At 37.9% G+C, this 26834-nt stretch overlaps 7 protein-coding genes and 1 pseudogene across 12 annotated transcripts; 5 read left to right on the top strand and 3 right to left on the bottom strand.

Moving 5' to 3' along the window:
• Positions 1-932: 932 nt before the first annotated feature.
• AT5G51370 (RNI-like superfamily protein) lies at positions 933-2563 on the bottom strand. 2 transcript variants are annotated; one of them, NM_001036979.2, is made up of 2 exons: positions 1436-2563; positions 933-1366 (listed from the first exon to the last, which is right to left on the bottom strand). In NM_001036979.2, exons 1-2 carry the CDS (start codon positions 2497-2499, stop codon positions 1090-1092), a joined length of 1341 nt encoding a protein of 446 aa, NP_001032056.1. In that variant the 5' UTR covers positions 2500-2563; the 3' UTR covers positions 933-1089. The 2 variants fall into 2 exon arrangements, with proteins under 2 accessions (NP_001032056.1, NP_199950.2); NM_124516.3 differs by having other exon boundaries at positions 933-2563.
• A 441-nt stretch (positions 2564-3004) lies between these two features.
• AT5G51360 (Transcription elongation factor (TFIIS) family protein) lies at positions 3005-3364 on the bottom strand (the record flags this gene model as incomplete). The annotated part of the gene is made up of 1 exon (NM_124515.1): positions 3005-3364. The coding sequence occupies one exon, from the start codon at positions 3362-3364 to the stop codon at positions 3005-3007; it is 360 nt and encodes a 119-aa protein (NP_199949.1).
• Positions 3365-4433: 1069 nt separating this feature from the next.
• On the top strand, positions 4434-7683 carry MOL1 (Leucine-rich repeat transmembrane protein kinase family protein). The gene is made up of 2 exons (NM_124514.3): positions 4434-7037; positions 7112-7683. Exons 1-2 carry the CDS (start codon positions 4661-4663, stop codon positions 7420-7422), a joined length of 2688 nt encoding a protein of 895 aa, NP_199948.1. The 5' UTR covers positions 4434-4660; the 3' UTR covers positions 7423-7683.
• Positions 7684-7816: 133 nt separating this feature from the next.
• AT5G51340 (Tetratricopeptide repeat (TPR)-like superfamily protein) lies at positions 7817-12380 on the bottom strand. The gene is made up of 12 exons (NM_124513.3): positions 12079-12380; positions 11176-11766; positions 10981-11097; positions 10385-10883; positions 10060-10098; positions 9839-9960; positions 9480-9626; positions 9251-9340; positions 9028-9152; positions 8620-8825; positions 8405-8529; positions 7817-8308 (listed from the first exon to the last, which is right to left on the bottom strand). The coding sequence occupies exons 2-12, from the start codon at positions 11686-11688 to the stop codon at positions 8111-8113; spliced, it is 2181 nt and encodes a 726-aa protein (NP_199947.1). The 5' UTR covers positions 11689-11766; positions 12079-12380; the 3' UTR covers positions 7817-8110.
• Positions 12381-13570: 1190 nt separating this feature from the next.
• SWI1 (SWITCH1) lies at positions 13571-16779 on the top strand. Of its 2 annotated transcripts, NM_124512.3 has the most exons (8): positions 13571-13607; positions 13914-13995; positions 14088-14188; positions 14294-15003; positions 15091-15474; positions 15564-15672; positions 15759-15842; positions 16087-16779. In NM_124512.3, the coding sequence occupies exons 1-8, from the start codon at positions 13602-13604 to the stop codon at positions 16528-16530; spliced, it is 1920 nt and encodes a 639-aa protein (NP_568757.2). In that variant the 5' UTR covers positions 13571-13601; the 3' UTR covers positions 16531-16779. The 2 variants fall into 2 exon arrangements, with proteins under 2 accessions (NP_568757.2, NP_001332209.1); NM_001344934.1 differs by lacking the exon at positions 13571-13607 and having other exon boundaries at positions 13879-13995; positions 16087-16576.
• A 1638-nt stretch (positions 16780-18417) lies between these two features.
• AT5G51320 lies at positions 18418-19213 on the top strand (annotated as a pseudogene; the record flags this gene model as incomplete). The annotated part of the gene is made up of 2 exons: positions 18418-18474; positions 18926-19213.
• A 1256-nt stretch (positions 19214-20469) lies between these two features.
• On the top strand, positions 20470-22570 carry AT5G51310 (2-oxoglutarate (2OG) and Fe(II)-dependent oxygenase superfamily protein). Its single transcript, NM_124510.3, has 2 exons — positions 20470-20895; positions 21783-22570. Exons 1-2 carry the CDS (start codon positions 20564-20566, stop codon positions 22426-22428), a joined length of 978 nt encoding a protein of 325 aa, NP_199944.2. The 5' UTR covers positions 20470-20563; the 3' UTR covers positions 22429-22570.
• A 327-nt stretch (positions 22571-22897) lies between these two features.
• Positions 22898-26488, top strand: AT5G51300 (splicing factor-like protein). 3 transcript variants are annotated; one of them, NM_180838.2, is made up of 2 exons: positions 22898-25437; positions 26019-26488. In NM_180838.2, the coding sequence occupies exon 1, from the start codon at positions 22987-22989 to the stop codon at positions 25399-25401; it is 2415 nt and encodes an 804-aa protein (NP_851169.1). In that variant the 5' UTR covers positions 22898-22986; the 3' UTR covers positions 25402-25437; positions 26019-26488. The 3 variants fall into 3 exon arrangements, with proteins under 3 accessions (NP_851169.1, NP_199943.1, NP_001032055.1); NM_001036978.2 differs by having other exon boundaries at positions 22935-25437; positions 26124-26485; NM_124509.4 differs by having other exon boundaries at positions 22898-26488.
• The last annotated feature ends 346 nt before the right edge of the window (positions 26489-26834 follow it).

Genomic DNA, 26834 nt, shown 5'->3' with positions numbered 1-26834 from the left:
ATCTATTACAAAGCAACAGAAAAGGATCCGGACGGTAGTTGTGTTTTGGTGAGTTTTCGATGTTAGGTCTGAGATATTTAATCAATGTCCAGACTCCCAATAACATAACGATTAGCCATAGAGGTTCCACTCTTATAAACTACCAAGGGAAGTTAGCATGGATATTTCGCAATAACATGATCAACGAGGATGCGGATATGTGAGTTATGGAGGATGCCGAGAAACAAGATTGGTCCAAGGTTACTTTTTCTGGCATGCTTCAAGGTTTAATTAGTCCGATCACATTTGCGGATGTCACTCATCCTGGTGGCTGGTGATGAATTCGTTATACTCCATCATTGGAGTAAGTATGCAACACACGTTTACTATTACTACCAAAACGAAATAGACGTAGAAGAGTTCAAATTCAGACTAGAACGTCGTCAGCAAGAATATCGGCTGTCACGGATCATGTTGAGAATATCATGTGTTTATAATTCGTTGCATTAGGTTGAGAGTTTTCAAATATAACTTATATGGTACTTCTTTACTATTGTGGTTGATTTGCGATGACTGCAACACTAGCTGTATAAGAGCAATTCTCAAACATACCACATTTTTAAGTTTTTGTTTTAAAAATACTATCACTAATATTATTTTTTCCCAATATTACCACACATTGAATATTAAAATGAATTATAATCTCTTTTAAATAGTAAAAATATAAACCCAAAATTGAAAATAGGAAATCCAAAATATCTTATATTTTATTTGTAATATATTTTGGTTGAACAATTATTTTTATACAAAAAGTTGTAGTATTATTCGAAGAAAAAAAACTAATGATGATACTTTTGGAACTAAAACTTAATAGTGTGGTATTTTAGGGTATTTCTCTTGTATAAAAAGATTTATTACTACAAACCTTACAATTTTTTTTTTAAAATCTCTAATCAGCTAAAATTGAAATTTAGTATTGTGAACGCAAGAGTTTTAATACTATACATTGCTATACATAAGAGTTTGGGATGTGTTATTTTACAAGAGAGAGTAGTAATGCCCCAGGGAAGAAGATAATAAACTAAGAGTTTGCACTTACACAACATATGTTCAATGTAAAACACTCTTCTTGAAGAATTTGCTGCCTCTAATTCCAATCCCGGCACCTTCAAGACTCGACGAGAGATGAGACCTAGTGTCTGGTCTCCAAGTTAGTTCTTTGAGAAGTGAGAACAAAGACGAGAGCGCTGGTGAAATTTCGCTGTCTTTTATGCTCTTACATGACACTACTCTCATACTCTCAAGCTCTTCCCAATGTAAAATCACCGACTCTAAACCTCCTGATGTTAAAACTGAGCATCCTTCCAAAGACAGAAACCTCACCCTCCTGCAAAGAACAAAAATGATGATTCAAAAGCCCACCGAGAAGACCAATGAAGCAAAAAGGACAAGTTACCTGAAAGCTTTAGCCAAACTGAAACAATCATCACTCAGTCCCCAACAATCCTGAATATTAACCTCTGTTGCTCCATCACACACTTTAAACAAAGCTTTTATCCCCTCCTTGTCATTCAAACAACACCTCTTGAGCTGCAAACTCTCCATAGCAGGACAAGACCGCAACAACTTTTCCGGTCCAGGACTAGCGTCTATCTTTCTACAAGACGAAATCCTCAATATCTTCAAACTCTCAAAATACGAAAGCGCAGCGATCCAACCATCGTCCATTCTATGGTCACAAATACTCAACTCCTCAAGCACTTCACAACATTGCCCAATTGCTTTAATCCCATCAAAGCTACCTTCACAACCACTAAGCTCAAGCTTCACCAAACTCCTACATCCTTGTGCTAAGAATGTTAATCCTATATCCGACACAGATGAACTATACAATCCGTCTACGCTTCCTACCAATCTCAATCCCTTCAGATTCTTACACGCAGCAATGCCATGCAAGAGATTATCATTACACTTATGCAATTCTAACTCTTGCAAATCAGAGCAGTCTCCAGCTAAACTCAATAATCCCAATTCAGAAGCGTTAATCACTTTAAGGTTAAGCAAATCAAAACTCTCTCTGCTTAATATCCTAAGCCCTCTATCAATTACGTCACTGTGCAATAGATTCTCCTCAAGAAACTCCCAATTCGACGAGTCTGAAGATAAATGAAAAGAAATCGACTTGTGACAGAACAAAATACCGGAATTGACCCGCGGATTCATACACGCGTTCACCAAATCGACATGCGTGAGATTAGGGAATCTCGTGGTGAGTCTCTCAGACAAGAGAAAATCAAAATCAAGAAGCTTTAGACTCCGTAAACGTTGTCCCTGAAGATTCAACCAGCGTTTGCAGACGAGTGAGACGTCGTTGCTCTGTGATTCAGGAAGCTTCTCGATGATCTTGAGGAGAAGAGAATCGGATAAAGAGAGAGTTGAATCGATTTCTGAAGGTTTGATTGAATTGAAAGGCTTCTCATTTTTGATGTGGTTTTGGACATGCTTATCAAATTCAGACATTTCTTGTTTGCTCCTTCAGCTGTATATCTTCTTTAACTGAATTTGCGCGTCTTTATTGTTGTTGTCTTAACCCAGAAATAGTGGTCTTCTTTGGACAAGGACTAGAAATCAACTCTTCGTCTTCGAGTTTTTTCGGTTTGGTTAGTTCCGGTTTAGGATATTTGGTTATGGAAGAGACTGGTTCTGATTTAAACCGAAAAACTATAAAGAATAAACCTAGATTCGGTTCTCCCAGTCAAATTCGTCAGCTTAATCAATCACCTCTTTAGTTTCCCATAATTCTCAATTTGATACATATAACCCCCATCCTCAATTATGCTACTTTCGTTTATTAATGATCGATTTGGTTCTTCATATGTATAAACTTTTGAATCAGAAACAAAATGACATTACTTTCTTACAAAATTTGTCACAAACAAAAATATAAAATAAAACCCTAGTTTATACTCTTCCATATTGATGATGAAATCTTCGTAGTCCTGATCAGTGAATCTCTTCTCTTCCATTAATGAACTTTGGTATGGAGAATGCTTTTCCAGTGATCAATGACGGCCTTTGACTCAGACCTGATTTTAGGGTTACCGTTCTTAGAGAGAAATAGAAGAACGCGTAAACCGTCGGTTTTGGTAATAAGACGAGCGTTTAGAGGTAAGGTTCGCATATGTCTAAGGATCTCAACGCATTGTATGGCTTCCGGAGAGACTATGTAAAACCCTTTGTCTCTTGCAACATGAGCGGCTCTTGTGGCGGTGCTTATCAATTCTTCAAGTTGCTTCGTCTTGATCGTTCTTCTTTTTCTGTTTCTTCTCGTCTTCACATGATCGTTCACACGTGGTGGTGGTGGGAGATCATCGGAAAAAGCCATTGTTTGAGAGAAAAACAACGCAGAGAAAAAGTACTTAAGAAACTAGAGACTGAGAGAGAAAATTAAAGAGCGAGATTGATGAACAATGTGAGAGATGAGGACTACCTCGTTGATTATATAGACATATTTAAAGTTTCCAATTTTCGGAAAAAGGAAATTCCAATTTTTAATTTATTTTTTTGTATTCAATCTACGTCGGTTTATTTGAGATCGCCACATATTTCCTTTTTCTGTAATAAATAACAAGGAAAACCAAATATATTTTTCTTTAAAAAAAAAAAAACTTATGTTCTGATCAACAAATTACATGTGTTTGCTTGGGGGCCAAGTTTAAACCCCATATACTACACCTTTGGGTTTCGGATGCAGAAGACTTCGAAATCGGTCTCATTGTCCTATGTTGATTATAGTGATTGATGAAGATAAGAAGAAGAAAACGTAAAGAGCTTTATTGCTTTTACTTTATGTAATGGTTCTACTGTATATATATACAGAGGAAGTGATTATTGTTCACTGCTTTTATCGAGAAAACTTAACAAAAACCCACTCACGATCCGGCGAGCTATTAGATTAGGAATTTGTCGGCACAAACGTCCGTCGATATAAGCTACAATACCTGGAGCCACGAAATTCCCAATACTAGCTTTCCACTTGATTTTCTTCTTCTTACTGTCACTAACTACTACTGGTACCATTGCAGTATTGGACCTGTAATGACCTTAGTGGCTTGCTGTTTCAGTAAGCGAATTGCAAAGCTGACGAGTAAATGTTCACACAATGTCATAAACGTTGGCCCGATCTTCCATTCCTCATCATATTGAGAGATAATATGTTCACATGACTCAGGGTCCATCCAAATCAAACAAAGAGCTTATCCTAAATTGAAGGTAAACCTCTATTTGGTGAGTTTCCAAAATGAGCAAACCTCTCGTGGTAAGTCTCTCAGACAAGAGAAAATCGAAATCAAGAACCTTTAGACGTACTTGTCCCTGAAGAAATTGGGTTATTTGGTTATGAAAGAAATTGGTTCTGATTTAAACCGGAAAAAGAAATTTGGTTCGGTTTGGTTTAGAGAGAGAAGAAATAAACTAAAATATTTCCCGTGAATATGAGCGAGCAATCAATGAGAACAGCTTTTCACTCAAAAGCACACTCCCCCATCAAAGTTTCTTGCTTTTCGTCTCTTTCCACTGTTTTAGATTTTCATTTCAATCATCTTTTGTATCTTTATCAGCTTTTATATATGCTTCTTCTTACAGATCTCTCAGACTCTCTCTTCTTCTTCTTCAAACTATAATGGCGTCTTCTAAGCATAATAAACTCTGTTCTTTCTTTTATCTTTGCCTCTTCTTGACTTTAGTTGCAGCTGCTGAGCCTCAAACAGAATCTCTTCTCACTTTAAAATCTCAACTCACCGACAATTTCAACAGCTTAAAAGACTGGTTCATCAACACTCCTGAAGTTTCCGACAATCTTGTCGCTTGTTGTTCTTGGTCTGGTGTCCGATGTAACCAAAACTCAACTTCTGTTGTCTCCGTCGATCTCTCTTCCAAGAATCTCGCTGGGAGTTTATCAGGCAAGGAGTTCCTCGTCTTCACCGAACTCCTTGAACTCAACATCAGTGACAACTCGTTTTCCGGCGAGTTTCCGGCTGAGATCTTCTTCAACATGACCAATCTCAGAAGCCTTGACATTAGCAGAAACAACTTCTCCGGACGTTTCCCTGACGGTAACGGTGGTGACTCAAGTCTCAAGAATCTGATCTTTCTCGACGCCTTGAGCAATAGCTTCTCCGGTCCATTACCGATCCATCTCTCTCAGTTAGAGAATCTCAAGGTACTGAATCTCGCTGGGAGTTACTTCACTGGCTCGATTCCGAGTCAGTACGGATCTTTCAAGAATCTTGAGTTTCTTCATCTTGGTGGGAATTTACTAAGTGGTCACATACCTCAAGAGCTTGGGAATCTCACAACTTTGACTCACATGGAGATTGGATATAACTCATATGAAGGAGTAATCCCTTGGGAAATAGGTTACATGAGTGAGCTCAAGTACCTCGACATTGCTGGAGCTAATCTCTCTGGCTTCTTACCAAAGCATTTCAGCAATCTCACAAAGCTTGAATCTTTGTTTCTCTTTAGGAACCATCTTTCTAGAGAAATCCCATGGGAGCTTGGAGAAATTACTTCTCTTGTTAACTTAGACCTCTCAGACAACCATATCTCTGGAACCATACCAGAGAGTTTTTCAGGTTTGAAGAATCTCAGGCTTTTGAATCTTATGTTCAATGAAATGAGTGGGACTCTCCCTGAAGTAATTGCTCAGCTACCTTCTTTGGATACTCTCTTCATATGGAACAATTACTTCTCTGGGTCACTTCCCAAAAGCTTGGGGATGAATTCAAAGCTTAGATGGGTGGACGTTTCCACCAACAGTTTCCAAGGTGAAATCCCACAAGGTATTTGCTCAAGAGGTGTTCTTTTCAAGCTCATTCTTTTCTCCAATAACTTCACTGGAACTCTGTCTCCATCTCTCTCAAATTGTTCAACGCTTGTTCGTATCCGGCTTGAAGATAATTCATTCTCAGGTGTGATCCCTTTTAGCTTTAGCGAGATTCCTGATATCTCATACATAGACCTCTCTAGAAACAAACTCACAGGAGGTATTCCTTTAGATATATCCAAAGCTACAAAACTTGACTACTTCAATATCTCCAATAACCCTGAGCTAGGAGGCAAACTTCCACCGCATATTTGGTCTGCGCCTAGTCTTCAGAACTTCTCTGCATCATCATGCAGTATCTCTGGTGGTCTCCCTGTGTTTGAATCCTGCAAATCTATCACTGTTATTGAATTGAGCAATAACAATATATCAGGGATGTTAACACCAACTGTTTCCACTTGTGGCTCTCTTAAGAAGATGGATTTGTCACACAATAACTTGAGAGGTGCCATACCATCTGACAAAGTGTTTCAATCAATGGGGAAACATGCGTACGAGAGTAATGCAAACCTATGTGGGCTTCCTCTGAAGTCATGTTCAGCTTACAGCTCAAGGAAGCTTGTGTCTGTTCTGGTAGCTTGTCTAGTCTCTATTCTGCTAATGGTAGTTGCAGCTTTGGCATTGTACTATATTCGTCAAAGAAGTCAAGGACAATGGAAGATGGTGTCTTTCGCGGGACTCCCTCATTTCACAGCAGATGATGTTTTGAGGAGCTTTGGTTCACCCGAACCTAGTGAAGCAGTTCCAGCTTCAGTGAGCAAAGCAGTTCTGCCAACAGGAATAACAGTCATAGTGAGAAAAATTGAGTTGCATGACAAGAAGAAGAGTGTTGTCCTGAACGTTTTAACGCAGATGGGGAATGCAAGACATGTAAATCTGGTCAGATTGCTCGGGTTTTGTTACAACAATCATCTTGTGTATGTGTTGTATGATAATAACCTGCATACCGGGACGACTCTAGCTGAGAAAATGAAGACAAAGAAGAAAGATTGGCAAACTAAGAAGAGGATCATCACTGGTGTTGCTAAGGGACTTTGCTTTCTTCACCATGAATGTTTGCCTGCAATTCCTCATGGAGATGTGAAGTCGTCTAATATATTATTCGATGACGATAAGATAGAGCCCTGCTTGGGTGAATTTGGGTTCAAATACATGCTACATTTGAACACAGGTACTTACCATGAAACACAAAATCTCTTAGTACATCATCCTTTGTTTTTCCTAACATTAGACTCTCTAAAGCAGATCAGATGAACGATGTTATAAGAGTGGAGAAGCAAAAGGACGTCTACAACTTTGGACAACTTATTTTGGAAATCTTAACAAATGGTAAGCTGATGAATGCCGGTGGATTGATGATACAGAACAAGCCAAAGGATGGTCTTCTAAGAGAAGTATACACAGAAAACGAAGTGAGTTCAAGTGATTTTAAACAAGGAGAAGTTAAAAGAGTTGTTGAGGTCGCACTTCTCTGCATAAGAAGTGACCAGTCTGACCGTCCTTGCATGGAAGATGCACTCAGGTTATTGTCTGAAGCAGAGAATAGGTTCAAATAGGTAATAAGGACAAATTTCAAAATGCACATAGTGTCTCTTCCCCTATAGATATAGTAAAAGGGAATCCTTATATAGTATTGTATTGTACCAAAACGTTCTCTTTATTTCTTTTACCGACAGGTGTGACTTCTTAGTTATTTTCCGGATCATTGTGTTATAATGTTGTTCTTGTATTACTATACATTCAAAAAAGGTATGGTCTCTCTGCAGTTTTGATATATATGTATAAGTTTGTCATCTAAATGAAATGAAGATTCCAAATTCTTAGATTTATATACTGACTTACCTTGTTTATTATGCGTACGAGGACAATGCAAACCTCTGTGGGCTTCCTCTGAAATCATGTTCAGCTTACAGCTCAAGAAGCTTGTGTCTGTTCTAGTAGCTTGTCTTGTCTCTATTCTGCTAATGGTAGTTGCAGCTTTGGCACTGTACTATATCCGTTGGCTAAGTCACACTTGTAGACCACACCAGAGTGAGGAAGCTAGTAAAGACAAAGAAAACGGTGTTGTCCTTGCGCTAAATAAAAAGCATTTAGCTGCTGCGTAGTAATGTTCCATATATATTATACAATTTAACCACTGACTAACTTAGAAGGTCCTACAACTACAACAGTTACATTTTAATCAACACATCTACACAACTCACACTTAATACAAAAATCGTAGGTACTCTCTGTCTTTAAAAGTTACATCCTTCGTTTTCCCCATCTTTTTCCGGTGTCTAAACCAACGAGCCTTGAAGATGATGGAGCAGGTGATGGACCTTCTATACCAACAGACTCTGGAATATCCAGATTCCCTTGCATTGATTGCGCAGATGCTACTAGTGACTGTTCTTGTGGATTGTTGTCGATCTGATACAATTCTATCCTAGCTTTCGCAACCTGCAAGCAGTAACAAGTAGAGTGTGTTATATAAATTCTTGCTTAAGATCTTACTTATTGCAATAACACACAGAAGAGGGATCATTGGGTCTTCACCAGTTCAATGTGATGAATTGATCCTCGCGCTTCAGCAAGTCTACTCTGCAACTCATCCCATTTCTTCTTCCGGAATTCTTCGTTCTCCATCTCGTTGCCTTTCTCACCCAACTGCTGATACAGAGCTGTATTCACCAAACAAATCAAATTTTTGTGCTCAGAGCTTTGGACATACTTTTAACTCAATTCTATTTTGACAAAACTCTAATAGTAACCTGTGAAGATGGATAGAACCCATAGCTGAGTTGGGATATCATAAAGTTTCTTTGCAAGTGTAAGAGAGGAACGCAGGATCTCCCTGGCTTGTACGGTGTCGTGCAAGGAAAGAGCTAAATTTCCCAGGAGTGTCAAATACTGTGCAACTAGCTGCAGGTTACCCATATGATTATGAGCGATCTGCAAACCCTTGGCAAGACGGTTTCTGCATTTATATCATACATTACATTGGGAGCATAAATCATATTTTCACATACTATGAATTTAGTGAATATTCTTGAAATAGTTTTTTCTCTTCCTATGAACACAGATAAAGCGCATCATCCTGCTCTCTTATGGTTTTCTATAATCATTATCACACTTGGAGAGAAAAACCCCCTTTAACAAACTGAGAAACGAGCACATACCTTGCTTCCTGTAGATCTCGTTGCTTCATCAAGAGAAGACCGTAAGCAAAGAGAATACTAGCTTCCTCTCGAACACCAGATAGTGAATTCGTCATTCCATTGAGTGGTCCAATTAAATCAAGTGCCTGAAGACAAATCAGAGGATTGAAAGCAATCTTCTTAAGCTCCGGCAATAAAGTAAATCAAGTATAAACATCCAGTTAACTGCATGAAAATGTCAAACCTTAGATGATGATTCAGCATCTCCAATAGTAAGGTAAGAAACAGCTGCAAAAGCTTGACACGAAGCTTGCATTGAAATACTCTCTGTCAACTGAAATAACATTTCATATGAGAAATCGCCATGGGCAGCAAAAAGGCAAACATGTTGACCAATATTACATAGGCACATAAGACACCTCATTCCAAAACGAAGCAACTATCTATCATACACATATGGTTATAAGTTTTACCTTGGTCGCTTCAATACAATGGAAAGCAGCTTCGCTGTAGCAACCAACAGAATGAGAATATTGCCCCCTGAGCATCTCAATCATACACTCAGAAGCTTGTAAAATCGTTGGAAATCGTGTAAACCAATTTTTCATATCAACCAAAGCCTGCGCAAACGATATTTAGTGTCAAAGTTTCCTTCAAGAAAGCATGACGCCAGAGAAGACAGCTAATAGGACCTAATGTGAGGGGAACTCGAACGATTATGCATAGTTGCATACCGAGCTCGTTAACTTAGATAAATTAGCAGGCTCTATATCAGCATGGCGTGGTGAAGGGAGACAACAACAAATATAGGTAAAAAGAACCGATGATTTACCTCTTCAGCTTCGACATAATCAGACCTTGTAAGTTCCAAAGCCACTCTATTCTCAAGAAACTGCATCTGTAGCATAAGAAAAACCCTAGACATCCAGATAGCTGTGTGCCGCAAATCAGCCTCTGCCGTAAGAGAGGAACATGAAGAAAGAAAATGTGAGATTCAACATTAAGAACCGTTGCTTCAACTAAGTGTAGTTACAACAGAGAAGTAGATTGAACCTCTAACTTCGTCAGTAATTCCAAGCTTGATCAGTTCATCTGCATAAAACATAGCAAACACACATGTCATGCCATGAAATGGAATCCCCTAAGTTTTGTAATTGCGTTCCTAAGAAGCAGGTGGCTAATTTCCTCATAGAAGCCACATTCTAAGAGAATGAATCACTTACTACACTGATTCGAATCTGAGGTAAAGTGGGTTTTCTGGTGATTTCAGTGAAACGAAAGTAAAGAGAAGAGAGTATCTAGTGCAGACAAAATGCAATAGTAGGAAGTGAATTAAGAAAAAAACAGGAATTTCAGCTGCTAAGGATAACAGAACAACCTTGAATGATCTGCAGTCCAGACTCGATACGTTTTGAACACTCTTTAAAGAGTCCCTTTGGACGTCCCGATATGACAACCATAAGATGGACCAAAGCATCGATGGCACTTTTTGGTAGCCATTCTCCATCAATTGGAGATGGTGAAAGCAGTAGCTTCTCTGTCCATCCACGATCTATGTTGCCAAAGTATGCGGGCTCCAGAGAGTTAACAGTGCTAGAAGATGGAGATAATGCGTTTACACGATCTTGAAGCTGAGATTGTCTTGCTGAGAGGGCCGATCTTTCTCTGGAGGGAAGGTCGTAACGGGAGAGACTAAGATTTAACGAACTGAGCTCATCCAGAAGTTGCTGAATCTCCTGCATTTTATGCGAATGAGCATTCATTGCCTGGTCCAAGCGGTCGACATGATGCTGAGCGTTCTTATAATCGCAGAGCCTGAGGCGATAGAAAACATGCAACATCTCATTGTAGAAGAACAAACCGGGGCAGCGATCAGTCTACAGATGACAGGGAAATCAGTTGACTCAGGTCAAACGAAGCAAGAAGAAGTTAAGTGGGTAAAACAAAAAAAATTATATATGTACTGTAACATACCTTGTCTGAAGAAATGGTCTGCCAGATCTCATCGCATCGCTGGACAGCTTTTTCCACTGAATAATCATCAGTCCATTGCATGATATGAACGTGAAGCATTGAAGCTGTGAAGAACATCTGTAAAGACTCAAATAATTAACAACAAAGATCGATCACCTGAACCTCTAACGCAAAAATAAAAAAGAGACTATCTACCTGGAGCTCAGGAAAACATATGTGTGAAGCAGAGAGAAAACCAGACTCGAGAGCGGAGAGAGAAGAAGGAAAATCGGCTTGGATAATGAACGTGTTAGCGAGTTGAGAGTTGAAATTGCAAGACCAGAGGTACGCAGAAATATCCTGAGGGACAGAAGATGCGAGTTCGAGAGCCTTGACAAGAAGGTTGCGTTGAGGAGGGAATGAAGCAAGGAGGTGATAACAGTGGCTGAGCAAGCTATAATTCTGAAATTTGAGATCGTAGGAGGAAGGAATAGACTTAAGGAGAAGAAGAGAGCGCTCGAGATGGGACTTGGCATGGTTGACATTGTGAGAGTAACGGAGTAAAAGAGCAGCCAAACGGAGGCGAGACTTGACTTCAACAAGAGGAAGGAAAGAGATTTGACTCTGGCAGATGGCTTCCAAGCACTTTATGGTTTTTCCGATCTCACCAAGCTTCTGGTGGTGATCCGCTAATCCCCACAGCCCTTCCGCCACAGCAGCACCTTCCATAGCTTTCTGCTACTGGTCGAGAGAGAAGCCAAAAATAAAACTCATCCGACTCAACAAAACCAAAACATGCAAAGAAGTCTGCAAAAGAAAGTATCACATAACAATGATCAGAAATAATTAGCTCTTGAAAATGTACAATGATTTTTATTTAGCTCAACCACAAGAGAGAAACTGCAAATGCTCACACAGTTTCTGCGAAACACAAACAGGAGAATTAGCTCCCATGTCACTACTTTTAAGGAGATAAAGTTTTCTACTTTGTTCATTATCAATTGACCAAAACTCTTTCAGAAGTTTCATCGAACAATAAGTACGCACAACAAAACCCAATCCCTTAGCTAAAGCTAAACTATAACCTAAACCCTTTCGAAAGCCTTAGAAAACACATACCACGTTCTCGGTGACCTAGGACGTGAATTGGGTCGGAAGCTAACCAGTGTGGCTCATCGAAATCCTGGGTCCGACTGGTTTTGCTATCGGAATCTGGGGCTCGTCGACTTTTTGTTTGACCAGTGTATTTGGTTTGACTTCAGATTTGGCAAGTACGAAGCTTATGCGCTTTTGCAATCGAAACAAGGGAAAAATCTGTACTTTGTTAGCTGCGTGACTTGAGCTCTTTGGTCCGGAGACGGTAGAAGACGACAAAGCACTGACCTTTCATCTCTCGGCGATCGAAAAAATCACTCTCTTTCCTCATCAGACCCGACCCGTTATGAAGGTATCCAGACCCGTTTATTTTGATCCATCTCATAGTCGGATCCCCAAAAAAATTCAGCTTAGATTGGCCCATTTAGGCCCGTTTACAGTTTTTTACTTTTTTCTTAATTATCTTTTTAACATCTTACATTATACATATTTGACTCAACAAAAAAATATAACTTAAATGTATTGTTGACTGTTTTTGATAATTAAGAAAAAAATATTTTTAAATTATTAAAAATATTGTTGACTCAACAAAAAAATATAACTTAAATGTATTGGGCAAATAATCATGGTCATAAGTCCTCAAGCTTATTATTTGTTTTGATTGGTTTAAATACTTTATAAAAAAAATATCAATTATATCATGTTATTACGTAAATTAAGCTTTTTGATTTTAAAAAAGCTTCAGCTCAATAAAGAAAAACAGATTCAGTTATCATTGGAGTATAAAATTGGTCGATACATTAGAGACATTAATCCTTACATCATAAACAATTTAATGTGAATAAAACATCATAAATCACATATCATTATCCGAAAATAATCATATGTAAGAATAATCACTGTGACAAAAAAAAAAAACAATTCCTCACGTGTGTAGTCGGTCCCCACTCTAGTAGCAGTAGCTTAATGATGCCTTCTCCGCACGTGTAACACGAAATTTATTCGCTACGGCCAATTACATTAACCTTCAGGTCTTATCACCGTTAAATTTTCAAAATGACACACGTGGCATCAATCCGTAATATCACTACGTCTGCTTTCAATCTTTCATTGTAGATGATTTCGTACACCAATTTCCGCGAACGTTTACAGTTTAGATACAGTTTGAGGGCAAATCTGTCAATATACGCCAACTTGCTGCGAAAGCAATATAGTCACGTGCCGTGCACACGCATATAAGACTCACACACTCACACCACTCTCTCTCTCTCTCTAACCTCATATATAAAGCCACCTCCCAGATTCATTAAATGCGACATTTCAAAACTTTTCTTTTTGCTGTCTTCCCCATAAGCTCTCTGCTGATTAAAAAGATTTTCTGGTATAAAACAAAATTCTTCAAATATTTCTGGGTTTATGTTTTCTCTCTATTTCTCAGAAATGCTTTAATTTCTCCATCCGCGTCCATGTTTTTTTTTCTCCGTTGCTGATTTTGATTTTTTTAATCCAGTGAAAAGGAGGAACGAAGATTATCGAGAGCAAAAATCATGAGTGTAAGATCTCTCTCGCTCTCAGATTTTATTTTTTTTCGCTGTGATATAAATGGCTCAGTCACTATCAGTCTCATGATGAGAAAAATAAAACTCATCACCGCTTGATTCTGTTTCCTTAGTGTCTCCCACGCGCGTACCAGAAAGCGCGTGTGTGTTTCTTGTTATACTCGCAGAGTCAGGTTTTTTCAAATATATTCTCTCCAGGCAGCAGCAACAACAACAAACCGATTTTTTCATTATTCCTTATAACAATTTTTGATTCTCCAGAAAAAAAATATCTCTCTTAGTTTTTCTCTTGTTCTACAGAGTACGATGTTCGTGAAACGGAATCCGATTAGAGAAACCACCGCCGGGAAAATCTCTTCGCCGTCGTCACCGACTTTGAATGGTAAACTACTGAAGCTATAGTTTCTTCGTTTTTGTTGATTTTCTCGCTTCTCTTCTAATTTCTGAATTTTTGGTTTGGGTTTGTTCTTACAGTTGCAGTCGCGCATATAAGAGCTGGATCTTATTACGAAATCGATGCTTCGATTCTTCCTCAGAGATCGCCGGAAAATCTTAAATCGATTAGAGTCGTCATGGTATTCACTCGATTCTCTGCTTTTTTCACCTTTTATTATAGACAGATCTCGTTTTTTGTTGTTCGTCTGGGTTTTCGAGTGATTTTTTAAGGTTTATTGATGCAGGTGAGCAAAATCACGGCGAGTGACGTGTCTCTCCGGTACCCAAGCATGTTTTCACTCCGATCGCATTTCGATTACAGTAGGATGAACCGGAATAAACCGATGAAGAAGAGGAGTGGTGGTGGTCTTCTTCCTGTTTTCGACGAGAGTCATGTGATGGCTTCGGAGCTAGCTGGAGACTTGCTTTACAGAAGAATCGCACCTCATGAACTTTCTATGAATAGAAATTCCTGGGGTTTCTGGGTTTCTAGTTCTTCTCGCAGGAACAAATTTCCAAGAAGGGAGGTGGTTTCTCAACCGGCGTACAATACTCGTCTCTGTCGCGCTGCTTCACCGGAGGGAAAGTGCTCGTCTGAGCTGAAATCGGGAGGGATGATCAAGTGGGGAAGGAGATTGCGTGTGCAGTATCAGAGTCGGCATATTGATACTAGGAAGAATAAGGAAGGTGAGGAGAGTTCTAGAGTGAAGGATGAAGTTTACAAAGAAGAAGAGATGGAGAAAGAAGAGGATGATGATGATGGGAATGAAATAGGAGGCACTAAACAAGAGGCAAAGGAGATAACTAATGGAAATCGTAAGAGAAAGCTGATTGAATCAAGTACTGAGAGACTCGCTCAGAAAGCTAAGGTTTATGATCAGAAGAAGGAAACTCAAATTGTGGTTTATAAGAGGAAATCAGAGAGGAAGTTCATTGATAGATGGTCTGTTGAGAGGTAAAATGCATAAAAATTAACGAATTTTATGATCTCTGAATTTGGATTTTCCTTGGTTCTATTGATTGATTGTGGTTAATTTTGAAGGTACAAACTAGCTGAGAGGAACATGTTAAAAGTGATGAAGGAGAAGAATGCAGTGTTTGGCAACTCCATACTCAGGCCAGAGTTGAGGTCAGAAGCAAGGAAGCTGATTGGTGACACAGGTCTATTGGATCATCTGCTTAAGCACATGGCTGGTAAGGTGGCTCCTGGAGGTCAAGATAGGTTTATGAGAAAGCACAATGCAGATGGGGCAATGGAGTATTGGTTGGAGAGTTCTGATTTGATTCACATAAGGAAAGAAGCAGGAGTTAAAGATCCTTACTGGACTCCTCCACCTGGTTGGAAGCTTGGTGACAACCCTTCTCAAGATCCTGTCTGCGCTGGAGAAATCCGTGACATCAGAGAAGAATTAGCTAGCCTGAAAAGGTAGAAAAGTTATTGAATTGGTTATACGATCATCTCCCTTTAGTTGTCTTATTGCAATTTTAACTCATGTCTGTCTTGGTCTTGAGAAGAGAATTGAAGAAACTTGCGTCAAAGAAGGAAGAGGAGGAGCTTGTTATCATGACTACGCCTAATTCTTGTGTTACTAGTCAGAATGATAATCTGATGACTCCAGCAAAGGTAAGAGCTCGAAACAATAGCTGAGGCCTCTCTCTTGTGAAAATGTTTTATGCTACTTTGTGAACATCTCTGCTGCTTTTTCTTAGGAAATCTACGCTGATCTGCTGAAAAAGAAATACAAAATTGAGGACCAGCTAGTGATTATTGGAGAAACCTTGCGTAAAATGGAGGTATGTATATCCCTAGATTGAGTTTCCAAGTAGACACAAACCCTTACTTAAAATGTAAAATCTTGATTTAGTAACTATCACAAGTAGTCATAGGAAACTCCCTTGGAGGATAACAGTGAACCATGTAAAATGGGCCCATTTAGCGTATGTGATAAATGATTTCCTCTGTCTCTATGAGAGACCACTTTGCTGATAGTCGAATAATGATGAAACATTTGTGTTACTATAAATGCAAATATTGCAGGAAGACATGGGATGGCTTAAGAAAACAGTGGACGAGAACTATCCTAAAAAGCCAGACTCAACAGAGACACCTTTGCTACTAGAGGATTCACCACCAATACAGACACTAGAAGGAGAAGTGAAGGTGGTGAACAAGGGTAACCAAATCACAGAGTCACCTCAAAACAGAGAAAAAGGAAGGAAGCATGATCAACAAGAAAGATCACCACTTTCACTAATAAGCAACACTGGTTTCAGAATCTGCAGGCCTGTGGGGATGTTCGCATGGCCCCAATTGCCTGCTCTTGCTGCTGCTACTGATACTAATGCTTCTTCGCCAAGTCACAGACAAGCCTACCCATCCCCTTTTCCAGTCAAGCCACTTGCAGCTAAGCGTCCTCTTGGCTTGACGTTTCCCTTCACCATCATACCCGAAGAAGCTCCCAAGAATCTCTTCAACGTTTGAAGTTGTCACTGGAAACTGATGCATCAGATCTTACTTTCCCTACAAGTAAGCTGATGTGAACTGGTAAGGTCTCTTCCATGAAATATATAATAACTTACAAGCGAGCAGGTATTTAAAAGTACCACTTATATTTATATAAGGAACTATATTTATGGGAATAATTTGGCAACTTTTTGAAATTATTCCTCTTTAATTTAGGGATTTTACGTCTCTGGTTATTAATTATATATAGAGAGAGATGATTTGAAATAGAGAGGCTTATCATAGGAATATATTCTTTTGAAAGACAGGGATCATCATATTCTGTATTACTGAACAATTTCTATAATGATACAGTTATATATATATATATATACTTATTATTCAATTCCTAGCGCTTTTGATTTTAAATATATTATTTTCGTGTAGTTGATTAATTTTGAAAAACTTGTATTACGCATATGAATTATGTCCCGTTGATCTATAAAAATCATATTTTGCGATTAAGCACAAACTATAAAAGTATGTTTAAGTTCCTGCGGGTTGACCAGTTTCACTTTAAAATCTTGGTCTTTGGGATGAGTTTGCCGATAAATTTTGTGACTTATGGTTATCTAATAATACGAATGTTATACTTTCCAAAATTTGAAAAAAACAATATGAATACTTTATTATTATCTTTTTCCTTCCATTTCTCTTCCCGCGTTTTGTTGTTCGACCGATCTTGTAGTACATGTGTTCTAATTTGAACGTCGAGAACCATTAAAGAAGGAAGAAAGAAAAGAAAAAAAAAAACTTTTTTCTCATTTCGAGATTTCCTAACCATTTGGTGGTGCAGGTTTAAGTTTCGCTCGCTCTCCTAAAACCAAACGTCCAAACCCGTTCTCTAGACTAGTTCTGCTGCGAAACACGACACACACCAAGTCACCAATATTACTTGAATCCACGTCAAATAAACAATGGTCATTCAATATGGTTAATGCAACACTCGAGTAACTTTATTTTCAAAGAAATTTGCACAAAGTCATGTTATGATATGGTGTATAATATTTGTGTATATATCCGGCCAAAAAACATAACAAGTTTTTTATAAAAAAAAAAATTAATTATATATCTAAAATATAGAATAGCTAGTAATAAAACTAGTGAGAAACAAATTTAAAACAAATTAAGCAACTATGTTATTTGCCAAATTGACAATTTTAAATATTATGGCGTATTTAAAAAAAATTAGGAGCCACTTGTGATTTATTTGTATCAACTAGTAAATTTTAAACATAAAAATCATTTATAAATATAAATAAATATTATCATATTTATGTAGAAAGAGTCTCATCAGTCTGATAGTCAATCACTTGTGCGCAAAGAAATTTGACGAAAGGGGTTACAAAAAAATGGCCAGCACAGCATCATCATGTCCCCGACCTTATATTATAAGATTTGTATATTTTATCCATAAATTGTATATAACCGTCGACTGAATTTCACTTACATTTGATATTATATAATGGTAATTTCAAAGCATCCCACCCTAATTGGCTTATGTGGAAATACACCATTATGCATTCAGTAGCTTTCGAATTGAAGTCTTAGCATGGAAATGTATATGTTGCAAATGAAATGTATTTACTCTACTACAAGTGTTTTTCTGTATAATCTATATTAATCTTTTAACGTAATGTGAAAATGGGAAAGATAAGAGAGTTAATTGGGCAACCACATATGAGAAATAGTTTAAAGTTGGGATGCAACCACATCAGAAATAATTTGTTTAAGATTATCGAGAATGAGGAGTTCCAAACTTTCCTATAGAGACGGAATGGAGCAGACCAGCTAGCTGTATATGTTTGACCTTATTATATAATTACTATAAGAACTGTTTTTAACCTCATTTTAATAATTCAAGTTATGTTCATATTCACGTTATCTAAAGAAAAAAGACTATTTTTCGACTCGAAGACAACGGTAGGCTTTGCGTTAACCATTTTATTTCGGCTGAGTTAGGATCTGTTCGTTTCTCCATTTGACTGATCTATCCAACTAATCCATTCAACATGTCCATCTGGATGATTTATCTGATTCTTGTTTGTTTCATTTTCAGTCGGTTCATTTGACTAAATCATATGAATGAGATGTTGTTCGTTTGCTTATCTCTAATCTTCATCCAAATGATTTGTAATAATACAAATACCTAAAATACCCATGATTTCATCTAATTATATTTTTATTATTACTTGTAAACATATTAATTTTAATTATTAATCTAAAATATATTTAAAGTAAATGAATTTCAAATAATAGTTTTTTATATTTCTAAATTTATTTTATGGTTTTAGCGGGAAAATGTGATTTTACGGTTTTGACAAGAAAACTCGATTTTACGGTTTTGGCGGAAAATAAAATTTTACGTTTTTAGCGGGAAAACGTGATTTTTGCGGTTTTGGCGGGAAAACATGATTTTGAGGTTTTGACGGGAAATCGTTATTTTGTGGTTTTGGCGGGAAAACATGATTTTACGGTTTTGGCGGAAAACAAAATTTTACGTTTTTGGCGGGAAAACGTGATTTTTGCGGTTTTGGCGGGAAAACGTGATTCTGCGGTTTTGACGGTAAAACGTGATTTTGCGGTTTTGACGGGAAAACGTGATTTTGCGGTTTTGACGGTAAAACGTGATTTTGCGGTTTTGACGGGAAAACGTGATTAAGCGGTTTTGACGGGAAAACATGATTTTACGGTTTTTGCGGAAAATATGATTTTTGTGGTTTTGGCGGGAAAACGTAATTTTACGGTTTTAGCGGAAAATTTTGATTTTGCAGTTTTAGAGAAAAATTTAATTTTTCTTTTTTAAAAAAATAATTGTAAAATAAGGTTTAGTCTATTTATTTTGTATCTAAAAATACATCTAAATAATCAATTGAAATAATTAGGATATTTATGTCATTTGTTATTTTTGACAGAATCATCTCCATCCAAATGATCCAATTTAGTTCAGCCGAATGAGTTTGAAAATTTAGCCTTAATTTTCAAATTCATCCAGATGATTCATTTGGATGGATCATTTGAATGAACCGTTTTTGGCACCAAACGAACATCAAAACTCATTTTCATCCAGATGATCCATCTGACTGATCAAACGAACAGGGCCTTAGTGACAATTAAAAACTGCTTTGTGTCAAGGGGACAAATAAACAAAGTTTTCATTGCTTAAAGACTTTGTATCATATAATAACTATCTTACTTAACATTGTTAATATATTCATAAGAATCTTATGATTAAATATTTATGAGAAGTGATTAATTTAGATGTTTTTTAAGTGCTAGCCCACCACTCAATTTCTTTTCATTTTATCAAATATAAATCATTTTATCAAATTAAAGTCAGATGACCATCTATCTAGCTAGGCCTAGCGTTTATGTGCATAAATGATATACTAACTACAATTTCGAAATGTAACTCTAAAATTTTTGTAAAGAAAAATATTTGTTACTTATGTTGTATCTTTGTTAGGCTTCCATAGTTTTGGTTTTTCAAACTGTTTCGAATGTGATCGGTTTAATTGGGGTTAAAAAGGTGACTTACTACCTTCATGTTCAAGGGTGATGGGATCTCATTTTCGCACGCAAGCTGATGCAGTAACCATTTTCAAAAGCTTAATATTTAAGCACTTTCCCCTGACTTTAGCGATATATAATCCCACTAAAATGTAAACAAGAATCTCGAGTTCTTTTAAATTATTCATAACATTCTTTAAGGGCCGGGCCAAACATCTTGAAATGTAAAAATAGTTGGTTTTGATTATGGCAAAGACACAGATTAATTAGGAATAGCATCTAGAGTTTCCGATTATTATACGAAATAAATACTAGATTTATATGCAAGAGTTTCAACCAAATTATATAAATTGAATAGTGGAAGTTATATACTAGTATTATAAACTTTTGATGCAATATATATACACACACGAATTAAACCTATTTGGAGAACTAAACGAAACTAAAGTTGTATCCCCAAACACAAAATGCAACATTCATAATCATCATTTGGGGGTCATTAATGTCTCTGGAACTTCCGGTGTTTGACATTTCAAAGCCTCTAAGCGAGTCATCATTGACGTCACTACAAGATGCGTGTAAGGAGTGGGGTTTCTTCTACGTAACCAACCACGGCGTCTCCCGCGACATGTACAAGAAACTCCGGAGATTCTCAACCGGAGTTTTCGAGCTAGAAGATGAGGAGAAAATGAAAATGGGAGCGTCTAATTACACTCCCCGTTTCATCGCATCGCCTTTCTTTGAAAGCCTTCGTGTCTCCGGTCCCGATTTCTATGCCTCGGCCAAGTCTTCCGTTGATGCTTTTTCCGACCAAGCTACCGATGAAGAGTTCAGGTATATACATATATATGATATAGAGTTGTATATATAAAAATATATATAAATAACATGGTTGTTGACATTTTCTTTGGGAACCCCCAAAACGATGTCATTAATATGGCTTGATTTAAAAGTCGCCTCATATTTTATTTTTTTTTAAGAAACCAATTAAGCTGTCCTCTCAACCAATTTATATCCACCTTTTGCTTAATGTTCAGATTATTCTTTCCTAGAGAAACGTTCATGCACATTGTTTTCCCAATACATAAATTATTAACAATAGTAGAACGGTTTTGTGACAATAATATGAATGTCAAACAAAAACCAAATCTGATTCCAACTATATTGGTCACTCTTTATTTCACTAGTGCGCATTGCATATTTGCATTCACTTTAAGCATCTAGGCATGCACTCACATATTCTTTATGTCTTCGTGGTACATTAAATAATGTGAAAGTTAGAGATGTTGTGATGTATTTAACCATTTCAGGACCGGTCCTCTAGTTTTGCTGACAGTTTACTGATAAACCCACTGAAATCTAAGACAATAATAACTATAGTTGACCGGTCCAACCTTTTCCTTGATTAAAGTTGGTTCCATTCCATGTAACCATGTTGAAGTAGACTTGTTTTCACCACTGACAAGGTATCTCTAATCTCCTCGATAGCATTACTAGTGAAAGTTATAAGAATATAACTTGAAACCAAATCAATTGTTTTTTTTCTTCGTCTTTTTGATCAATTTTTACAAAACCTTTCTACTGGTTTCTAATTTTATGCATTTTTATTATTTTTAATGATGTGTTGATGTTTTGGAAAAACAATTTGCATGAACACCAAACCAATTGTTTACATTGTTAACTAAATGATTTTGTTCCTTTCTCTTTTTTTTTTAAAAAAGTGGGTTGATGAAAGAATATGGAGAAAAGATGACGAAACTATGTGAGAAGATAATGAAAGCAATCCTCTCTAGCTTCGGAGACGATCTTCATCACAAGTATTACGAATCTGAGTTTGGAAACTGTCATGGCTACTTCAGGATCAACAACTACACAATCCCTTCAGACCAAGAAGATGATCATCACAACGGTGATGAGCAAGATTTGATCGAAGGGCTAGGAATGCACACTGACATGAGTTGCATCACGATCGTTGACCAAGATGACATCGGAGGTCTTCAAGTCAGAACCAGAGATGGGATTGGTCTGATGGATATCAACCCTAAAGATGAAGCACTCGTTGTCAACGTCGGAGATCTATTGCATGCATGGACCAATGGACGGCTGAGATCGTCTCAACACAGAGTTATCTTGAAACGACGTGGTTTCGTTGGTAATAGATTCTCACTTGCTTTTTTTTGGTGCTTTGACGATGGGAAAGTCGTGTTTGCCCCTGATGAAGTCGTCGGAGGTTGTGAGGGTATGAGGGTATTTCGATCATTTAAATGTGGGGATTATTTGAGGTTTAGAGAGAGTAATGAGAAAGGGAAGTTCGAGAAGGTTGGGGACACGGTCGAAGACTTTGCACGAATTGAAGACCGTCGTTAATTAATTTTTCCCTAAAATGAAATAATATTAATAATTTTTTTTTGACATACACTGAGTATATTTGTGTATTTTTCCAAGATACGAAATAGTCAGAAAAACAAAAAATTAGTCATAAATAGGCTGATAATGTTTAAACATGCTAGAATATTTGAGATTCAATGCATAGATGTGAACCAAAGTTGGAGACCAGTTTCATATCTCATTTCTCCTAAAATCTTATATTAGACAAAATTAGCATATACACTAACATTAACATTGCGTTTTAAAAATTTAAATGTTAAAATCTGTTTTTATTAGCTTAGAATTTTTAGGTATTAATTGATTTTTTATTTATAAAAATGTAAATATTTAAACTTTTTTTTTTTTTATCAACAAAATGGTTTAAAAATTAAAACATTCTCTTAACTAAAAGTGTAAGAAAATTGAATTTAACTATTTGGGCTTATAATGGGCCAAATTCCGCGACTCTGCTCAATATCGTTTTCGATAATAATCTCTCTCATGTAAGTCGCGACATTTCTTGTCTTAGATCTGAAACCCTAACTCTTGAGTTTTGCTATGGAGTCCGTCGAAATGAACAATCCCAATTCGCAAACCCTAGATCAACCTCCTCCTTCCTCCAACGGAGACACTGCTCCACTCGCATTGGATCATATGAATCCTCAGAATTCGGAGTCTGTGGCTTTAAACGGTTCTTCTACTCCTATCCCCGATACTAATGGTTCATCAGCAAAGCCTGAGCTCTTACGTCCTTTGCTATCGGAGAACGGTGTTAGCAAGACGCTGAGTGGTAACGATAAGGATCAGTCTGGTGGAGAGGAAGAGACTACAAGCCGGAGGAAGCGTCGGAGTCGGTGGGATCCTCCGCCTTCTGAGTCCATTAATAACCCTAGCGCCGAAGGGGGTACTGATTCCGGTACTGGGACTAGGAAGCGTAAGTCGAGATGGGCAGATGATGAGCCGAGGACGCAAATTCAGTTACCTGACTTCATGAAGGATTTCACTGGAGGTATTGAGTTTGATCCTGAGATTCAAGCTTTGAATAGTAGGTTACTTGAGATTAGTAGGATGTTGCAGTCTGGTATGCCTTTGGATGATAGACCAGAAGGACAGAGGTCTCCTTCACCAGAGCCTGTGTATGATAACATGGGAATTAGGATCAACACTAGGGAGTATCGAGCGAGGGAGAGGTTGAATAGAGAAAGACAAGAAATTATTGCTCAGATTATCAAGAAGAATCCTGCTTTTAAACCTCCGGCAGATTATAGACCTCCTAAGCTCCATAAGAAGCTTTTCATTCCAATGAAGGAGTTTCCTGGTTACAATTTTATTGGTCTGATTATTGGTCCCAGGGGTAATACTCAGAAGAGAATGGAGAGGGAGACTGGTGCAAAAATTGTAATTCGGGGTAAAGGGTCTGTAAAAGAAGGTAGGCATCAGCAGAAAAAGGATTTGAAATATGACCCTTCTGAGAATGAAGACTTGCATGTTTTAGTCGAGGCTGAGACTCAGGAAGCTCTTGAAGCTGCTGCTGGTATGGTTGAAAAGCTATTGCAACCTGTTGATGAAGTGCTCAACGAGCACAAGAGGCAACAGCTCAGGGAACTTGCAACCTTGAATGGGACAATAAGGGATGAAGAATTCTGTAGACTGTGTGGTGAGCCAGGACATAGACAGTATGCATGTCCTTCTCGTACGAATACCTTTAAGAGTGATGTTCTTTGCAAGATCTGTGGTGATGGTGGACACCCTACTATTGATTGCCCGGTGAAGGGTACTACTGGGAAGAAAATGGATGATGAATATCAGAACTTCTTGGCAGAGTTAGGAGGAACTGTACCTGAATCTTCTCTCAAACAGAGTGCTACCTTAGCTCTTGGTCCGGGAAGTTCGGGAAGTAATCCTCCATGGGCTAATAATGCAGGGAATGGTGCAAGTGCGCATCCTGGCTTAGGGTCAACTCCGACTAAACCCCCCTCCAAAGAATATGACGAAACAAATTTGTACATTGGGTTCTTACCTCCGATGCTGGAGGACGATGGTTTGATTAATCTCTTTTCATCCTTTGGTGAAATTGTGATGGCAAAGGTAATCAAGGACCGTGTGACTGGGCTGAGCAAAGGCTATGGTTTTGTGAAGTACGCTGATGTACAGATGGCTAATACTGCTGTTCAGGCAATGAATGGCTATCGTTTCGAAGGCCGAACACTCGCTGTCAGGATTGCAGGCAAATCGCCACCGCCTATTGCACCTCCAGGACCTCCAGCTCCTCAACCACCAACTCAAGGTTATCCTCCCTCAAACCAGCCGCCTGGTGCCTATCCATCTCAACAGTATGCCACTGGTGGTTATTCAACAGCTCCAGTTCCTTGGGGTCCTCCTGTTCCTTCCTATTCTCCATATGCTCTTCCCCCTCCTCCTCCTGGTTCTTACCATCCTGTCCATGGTCAACATATGCCTCCTTATGGAATGCAATACCCACCACCACCACCTCATGTGACACAAGCACCTCCACCTGGCACTACTCAAAACCCATCTTCTAGTGAACCCCAGCAAAGCTTCCCACCAGGAGTACAAGCTGATAGTGGTGCTGCTACGTCGTCTATACCACCAAATGTCTATGGTAGCTCAGTCACGGCTATGCCTGGACAGCCTCCATATATGAGTTATCCGTCTTACTACAATGCTGTTCCCCCTCCAACACCTCCTGCACCGGCCTCGTCTACTGATCATTCCCAAAACATGGGTAACATGCCATGGGCCAACAATCCTTCTGTCTCAACACCTGATCACTCACAAGGTCTTGTTAATGCACCTTGGGCACCTAATCCTCCTATGCCACCCACTGTTGGCTATTCACAGAGCATGGGGAACGTACCCTGGGCTCCCAAACCTCCAGTACAGCCTCCTGCAGAGAATCCATCCTCTGTTGGAGAGTCTGAGTATGAGAAGTTCATGGCTGAGATGAAGTAGCATGCGTGTTCTGATGAGAAACTCCTTAGTGGAGAGGTAAGATGTCCTCATTTGATGTTATTGTTTGTTCTCCGTAGGATAAAATTTGAAATCGAATCAACTGGCTTTCAACATAGGATCAAAAAAGTTCCAACGTTTAAAAAAAAAAAAAAAAAAAAAAATCTTTCTCAACCTCATATATTTAGAGTTCCAGTTTGCAGGATACTGACTTTTTGTCCATAATTTTGTTCTCGAAAGCCTTCCTTCTCATGTAATATATCTGTTCTAGTTTTATCACATAATAACTAACTGCTATAGCTTATAATATGGTCACTGATGTGTTTGTGAGCAATGCCACAGCTACAGGAGCATCTGTCCTGGTATTCAATTCTGAAACATAGAATCCGGGAGTTGGATGTTCGAATTTTGTCAGTCTACCCTTTTTGCTCTATGTTTTATTCAGTAACTTTTAATGTGTTTTCTATCCCACATGAAAAGAATTTGTTTTCACTAATCATTTTTTCTATTTTACAACATCTAAACTGCTACTAGAATAGAATCCAAAAGTTTGCCCCTGTTATTGTATACATCTCATTAACACGAATCTTTGTTTTGTTGACATTGTTAATTTTTTTCAGGTGTGATGTTTCTTGGAGATCTTGTACCCTGATTTCTTACATCTTTCTTGTTGGAAGTTTGGGACTCACATCCTAACCCTTGCTATGCTGTTGTGAAATATGCAGAGATTCAGGCTGGAAGCTCCCTGTTCAGACAATTGCCTTTGCAGAAAGGCCATGAGAATTTTATTAATGTTACTGATAATAATTGCTGCTCTTTTGTAGGACTACTAGCATTATGGCCCCTGCTATGCAGGGTCATAGTATCTGGCATAAAATATATCAAATTTTCAATTCAGTGGCTTGTACAAATATTTTGCTTATTATTCGGATGCGTGAAATATTGAAAAAAAATTCTAGATGAAGAATATGGAGAGAAAATTCCCTCTATTTTTTCTGAAAATAATAAATATAAGTAGACACATGGAGATCGTGGAACTTGTGGGAGTTAACCCTTGTAATATGATAGAATTGTTTAGGGACTATTGGGCAGTATCATATGATATGATAAACGAAAAGCATTGTACTCGACATTTGATATCACTTATCTCTGGCAGCGATATGTATACAAACTCCAAAACAGTAAACGAAACAATCTCTTTTCAACAATATTTTTCAACAAAAGACTATTGGAAATCATCTAAAATCAGTTTTAGTAGCTTTCTGATAAAGAATTGCTAAGTTTTTAATAATATAGTTGATTTAGAATGATATTAATATGATTGACTAACATGAGATTGTATTTATTTGGAATGAATTAATATAAATATCACTATATCATGTTCAATAACATAAATCCTCTAGTATAACGGATTTGTAATTCAACATGAGTGTATT

Source organism: Arabidopsis thaliana, chromosome 5 (genome assembly GCF_000001735.4).
Source record: "Arabidopsis thaliana chromosome 5, partial sequence".
Lineage (NCBI taxonomy): Eukaryota > Viridiplantae > Streptophyta > Magnoliopsida > Brassicales > Brassicaceae > Arabidopsis > Arabidopsis thaliana.
The sequence above is the reverse complement of the archived record's forward strand: the minus strand, read 5'-3'. Positions and strand labels throughout refer to the sequence as shown.

What these genes read in the sequence shown, in the direction of transcription:
- AT5G51370 (NM_001036979.2), bottom strand. Translation starts at nt 2,499, where the DNA reads ATGTCTGAATTTGATAAGCATGTCCAAAACCACATCAAAAATGAGAAG. An exon ending in AGTTTGGCTAAAGCTTTCAG is followed by an intron (nt 1,367 to 1,435) that starts GTAACTTGTCCT and finishes TGTTCTTTGCAG; the next exon opens with GAGGGTGAGGTTTCTGTCTT.
- MOL1 (NM_124514.3), top strand. Translation starts at nt 4,661, where the DNA reads ATGGCGTCTTCTAAGCATAATAAACTCTGTTCTTTCTTTTATCTTTGC. An exon ending in CATGCTACATTTGAACACAG is followed by an intron (nt 7,038 to 7,111) that starts GTACTTACCATG and finishes TCTCTAAAGCAG; the next exon opens with ATCAGATGAACGATGTTATA.
- AT5G51340 (NM_124513.3), bottom strand. Translation starts at nt 11,688, where the DNA reads ATGGAAGGTGCTGCTGTGGCGGAAGGGCTGTGGGGATTAGCGGATCAC. An exon ending in CGAGATCTACAGGAAGCAAG is followed by an intron (nt 8,826 to 9,027) that starts GTATGTGCTCGT and finishes ATATAAATGCAG; the next exon opens with AAACCGTCTTGCCAAGGGTT. An exon ending in CAATTCATCACATTGAACTG is followed by an intron (nt 8,309 to 8,404) that starts GTGAAGACCCAA and finishes TACTGCTTGCAG; the next exon opens with GTTGCGAAAGCTAGGATAGA.
- SWI1 (NM_124512.3), top strand. An exon ending in GATAGATGGTCTGTTGAGAG is followed by an intron (nt 15,004 to 15,090) that starts GTAAAATGCATA and finishes TTAATTTTGAAG; the next exon opens with GTACAAACTAGCTGAGAGGA. An exon ending in GAATTAGCTAGCCTGAAAAG is followed by an intron (nt 15,475 to 15,563) that starts GTAGAAAAGTTA and finishes GGTCTTGAGAAG; the next exon opens with AGAATTGAAGAAACTTGCGT.
- AT5G51310 (NM_124510.3), top strand. Translation starts at nt 20,564, where the DNA reads ATGTCTCTGGAACTTCCGGTGTTTGACATTTCAAAGCCTCTAAGCGAG. An exon ending in GCTACCGATGAAGAGTTCAG is followed by an intron (nt 20,896 to 21,782) that starts GTATATACATAT and finishes TTTTTAAAAAAG; the next exon opens with TGGGTTGATGAAAGAATATG.
- AT5G51300 (NM_180838.2), top strand. Translation starts at nt 22,987, where the DNA reads ATGGAGTCCGTCGAAATGAACAATCCCAATTCGCAAACCCTAGATCAA.